Source organism: Salvia splendens, chromosome 8 (genome assembly GCF_004379255.2).
Source record: "Salvia splendens isolate huo1 chromosome 8, SspV2, whole genome shotgun sequence".
NCBI classification, from domain to species: domain Eukaryota; kingdom Viridiplantae; phylum Streptophyta; class Magnoliopsida; order Lamiales; family Lamiaceae; genus Salvia; species Salvia splendens.
The window spans coordinates 17649113-17653889 of NC_056039.1; the positions used below are offsets into that span (position 1 = coordinate 17649113).

At 46.5% G+C, this 4777-nt stretch overlaps 1 protein-coding gene across 1 annotated transcript; it reads right to left on the reverse strand.

Annotated features, from left to right (window-relative positions):
• Positions 1-631: 631 nt before the first annotated feature.
• Positions 632-1168, reverse strand: LOC121745860 (pistil-specific extensin-like protein). The gene has a single exon (XM_042139805.1). It carries the CDS (start codon positions 1166-1168, stop codon positions 632-634), a length of 537 nt encoding a protein of 178 aa, XP_041995739.1.
• Positions 1169-4777: the final 3609 nt, after the last annotated feature.

A 4777-nucleotide genomic window follows, 5' to 3' on the forward strand; every position in this document is an offset into this window, starting at 1 on the left:
GTGGGTGAGACCACTTCGGTTGCTGTCGAGGCATCTTTCAAGTTGGTAGCTGACAAGGATTCCTCCCCAGGTTTTGTAGGAGTAGTCCTTTCTTCTTCACTAGAGATCTCCACTGCACTTGCTGCCGTGTTTGCTCCTGTCTTGCTGGATGTCCATTTCTCGAGGCATCTTTGCAATACTCTCTTTGGCTTCGGCCGTTCTGCCTTCGGATCATCGTTCAACACCAATTTTCTTTTAACTGCTTTCGGTTTCAATACTGGTGGTACCACCTGCTCTGGTTCCGATGGTTGTACCTCGGTCTCCTTTTCCTCGATGTGTGTATCACTCTCCCCTGCTTCTGGCTGGGGAGTTACTGACTTCGGCTCTTCATCTTCTGTCTGTTTCTCTTCCACCTTCCCTCCTGATTGGTGGGCTATGCCTTCTGGGTCGCTTACCGTGCTAGCTTCTTCACCTCCTCGTACTACCTTTGATGCGAGGTCCAGACCCTCAGCCATCTCGGCAGTGCCATCTTCCATCCTGGTCACCTCATCTAAAAGCGCCTCAAACTTCTCATCAGTCATAAGGCCCTGCTTTCTAGCCGTTTCGTACAAATCTATCTCCTCTCTTCCCATTCCTTGGAGAACGGGTTCCGCTACCGGTGTTCTCTCCGATCGTCTCCTTCCTCCCGGCTCTTCTTCCCTTTTCTTTCCTCTAGGTTCGAGTCATAATAGGCGGAAAGGAGAACAACATCCATTGGTTCAATTTGTTGGTAAGTTGGGGAGGGTTTCGAGGATTCTGATGGTGCGGTCATCGAGGGAGATTTCTTTTCTGGTGGGGTTGTTGGGGAAGTCGGAATGGAGGTTGGTGGGTGCACCGTGGGCTGAACATTTGTTTCTGGGTTTGGTACTACCGGGGTTCCTCCGGTCATGCTCGATCCACCTCCAATTTGGCTAAAACCCGCCAATGCAGCCGCCCAATCTTTATTCGGGTCCTGCTGCCTGAGGAACTCTGCCAGTACGTTCAAGGGAACCATCACCGGAGCCTGAGGAATCAACTCTGGTGGTTGTGGTTGTGGTTGTGGGCTTGGCGGTCGCTCTTCAGTCGGCGGTTGTAACTCAGGGGTTTCATCTCGGAGGATTGAAGGGGGTTTCTCCGCGGCTTGTTTACTGGCCATCTTCTTCTTCACCATGGTTTGAGTCGGTGGTTTTTGGTGAATTTTGGTGGTAGTGTAGGTGTAGATTTCGTGAATAACGGTGGGTATTTTGGAAGAGAGAATGCAGGTAAGGGTTTGTGAGGTGAAGGGGAATGGGCGGTTGGCGTTTTAGAGTGGAATGGAGCAGTTGAGGGTTTTAACCGGCAATAGGCGGTTTCCAGGTCGCGCCGCTTCGTGTGGGAGACGGTTGGGAGCGCTGCCTTCTGATTGGACATTGCCTGCCCGGTCTCTGCACCACGTGCCCTCCCAGTCGCTGTCCTTTCCTGCAAAGCTGCACCAAACACTAAATTCAAAATTTACCCTATCCTTTTCAAATCTCCCCCTTATCATTTTCCCCCATATTTTCTAAGTATGGAAACAAAGTAAAAAGGACACTTAAATACAATTTAGAGTTTCACCGAATTGGTATTCTTGTGGTCAGTACGTTCTCCAAATTAATATTTGAGGTCTGAAAAATATTTTTTTGGATTTTAATTTCTAATTGGATGTAGAAATTAAACTATTAACTACCAAGTATTTACAATATTTACATTTTACTCTAGGTAATTTGTAATTCCACTTGGCCAGCCTATGCAAACCTTGCTAAAAACAAAACTAGCCTAGTGCAACTCCAAATTTCCATCCTACTGGTCATTACGAGACCTAAGTATGTGATTGTAGTGAAATCTCTTCCACTAAACACATATCAGTATTATCCCTAAACACTTTCAGCCTATGTCCATTTACGATAAAGGGCTCAGAGTTAGGAGTACTCCCTGAAATCTCCACTGCTCCATTAGAACGGAATGCAGAGCTTCCCAGGCATTAGCTTCAATCTGGACTGGAAGAGTAGTACTTTCTGGCCAACATGGAGGTCTTTGGTCCTTAGATTTCTGTCGTGCCACAATTTAGTTCTCTCTTTATACCACATGGCAGAATCGAACGACTCCAATCTAAGTTCCTCTAACTTCTGTAGCTGAAGCTTCCTTTCCTCCTCACAGGCCTTAGCATCCATATTAACTTGCAGTACTGCCCAGTATGCTCGATGTTTGATTCCCACTGGTAAGTGGCACATCTTTCCAAAAATGATTCGGTATGGGGACATTCCTATGGGGGTTTGGTAGGCTGTCCGATATGCCCACAGAGCATCCTCTAACCTCACACTCCAGTCCTTCTTGGAAGGGTTGACAGTTTTTTCCAGAATGTTCTTTACCTCTCGGTTAGAGATCTCCGCTTGGCCATTCTCTTGTGGGTGGTAGGAGCTAGATAATCTGTGGTGAACACCGTACTTCTTCATCAAGGCTTCGATAGTGCGGTTACAGAAGTGGGTTCCCTGATCGGATATGATGGCCCTTGTTACTCTGAACCGACTGAAAATATTGATCTTGAGGAACTTGGCCACCTCTTTCGCCTCACACGTGCTCGTGGTCTTGGCTTCTACCCACTTAGAGACGTAGTCAACTGCGACTAAAATATACAGGTTTCCATAGGACGAGGGAAAAGGACCCATGAAGTCCATCCCCATATGTCGAACAGCTCACAAACAATAACCGGTACTTGTGGCATTTCGTCTTGTGCAGAGTTGCCACCGGTCAGCTGGCAACGTTCACAGCTTCTACAGAATTCATAAGCATCTTTGTTGAGAGTTGGCCAGTAGAATCCACTGTCCAGAATCTTTCTTGCCGTTTTCTTGGAGTGGCAATGTGTTAGTACGTCCCTCTGGTCCCAGTCAGGAACGCATCTTCTTATCACTTGATCTACTCCTACTTTCCACAGGTACGGGTCATCCCAAAAGTAGTAATTTGACTCACTTCTGATCTTCATTCTTTGAGCCTTGGTGACGTTTGGCATTCTGGAAGTTCTCCTGTCACTAGGTAGTTGGCTAGGTCCGCAAACCATGGTTTCTGCCCTACTTTTTCTTTCCCTTTTGCTGTTGTATCCTGGCCAGTGAGCTTCATTACCTCTTCCCAATCACTTCACACAAATGTTCCTCCGGGAACCGGTCATGCACCTCCTCGTTGATCCCATCTTGCACTATCCTGCTCAAATGGTCCGCTACTTTATTCTTGACACCTTTTTTGTCTTCCACTTCCCAATCGAATTCTTGTAGCATGAGTACCCATCGGATCAGTCCGGGCTTTGATTCTTTCTTGGAAATCTGGTACTTAATGGCCGCATGGTTAGTATAGACGATGACCTTGGATCCTAACAAGTACTGCCGCAACTTCTCGAATGAATACACCACGGCCAGCATCTTCTTCTTAGTGGTGTCATAATTCCTTTGAGCTTGATTCAATGATTTAGATGCATAGAAGATCACATACCTTTTTCCTTTTATCTTCTGACCCAGAACAGCTACCACTGCATAGTCACTGGCATCACACATCACTTCGAAAGGATGATCTCAGTCAGGAGCCCGGATGATTGGTGCGGATATCAGCTTTTCTTTGAGAAGGTTGAAAGCGGCTTTGCATTGTTCATCAAAGATGAACTCCACCTCATTTTGAAGGAGTCTGGTAAGGGGTTGGGCAATTTTGGTGAAGTCTTTAATAAATTGTCGATAAAATCCAGCATGCCCCAGAAAACCCCTTATTTCCTTCTGGTCAGTAGGGAATGGCAGCTTGGATATGACGTCCACTTTGGCTTGAACCACCTGGATACCTCTCTCCGACACCACGTGTCATAGGACAATCCCTTCTGTGACCATAAAATGGCACTTTTCGAAATTCAAGACTAGGCTCTTTGCTTGACACCTCTCCAGAACTACGTCCAAGTGATGAAGGCACGAGTCGAAAGAGTCTCCGTAGACCATAAAGTCATCCATGAATATTTCTATACACTCCTCGATCAAATCGGAAAAAATGCTCATCATGTATCTTTGAAATGTACCCGGAGCGTTGAACAGACCGAACGGTATGCGTCTGTACGCGTAGGTTCCAAATGGGCAGGTGAAGGTGGTTTTGTCCTGGTCTTCGGGATCCACGTAGATTTAGAAATATCCGCTGTACCCATCTAAAAAACAAAAGTACTTCTTCCCAGCCAGTCGCTCCAACATCTGATCGATGAACGGCAGGGAGAAGTGGTCCTTCCTGGTTGCGGCGTTCAGTTTGCGGCGTTCAGTTTGCGGTAGTCTATGCACATCCGCCAACCAGTGACTAGCGTTGTTGGTATCAGCTCATTCCTCTCATTTTGAACTACTTGGATCCCTGACTTCTTGGGGACCATGTGAATGAGGCTAACCCACTCGCTGTCGGGCACCGAATAGATAATTTCCAATGATAGCAATTTCAAAATTTCCTTCAATATCTCCTCCCGCATGTTAGGGTTCACCTTCCTTTGCGGGTCTCGATGTGCTTTTGCTCCTTCCTCCAGCCTGATGTGGTGCATATAGACATCGGGGCTTATTCCCACCAAATCTGTAAGGCTCCACCCAATCGTTCTTTTGTTCTTGCTCAGCACAGTCAGTAGTCTTGCCTCTTGCTCTTCCGTAAGGCTGCTGCTGATAATCACACGATATGAGTCTTCTTCCCCGAGGAAGGCATACTTGTAACACCCGTAAAAAAAAAGAAAAAAAAATCAAATAAATCTAATTAAATCTTTTCCTAG

Bases quoted from the DNA above. Each gene is read 5' to 3' on its own strand.
- LOC121745860 (XM_042139805.1), bottom strand. From the start codon at position 1,168: ATGGTGAAGAAGAAGATGGCCAGTAAACAAGCCGCGGAGAAACCCCCT.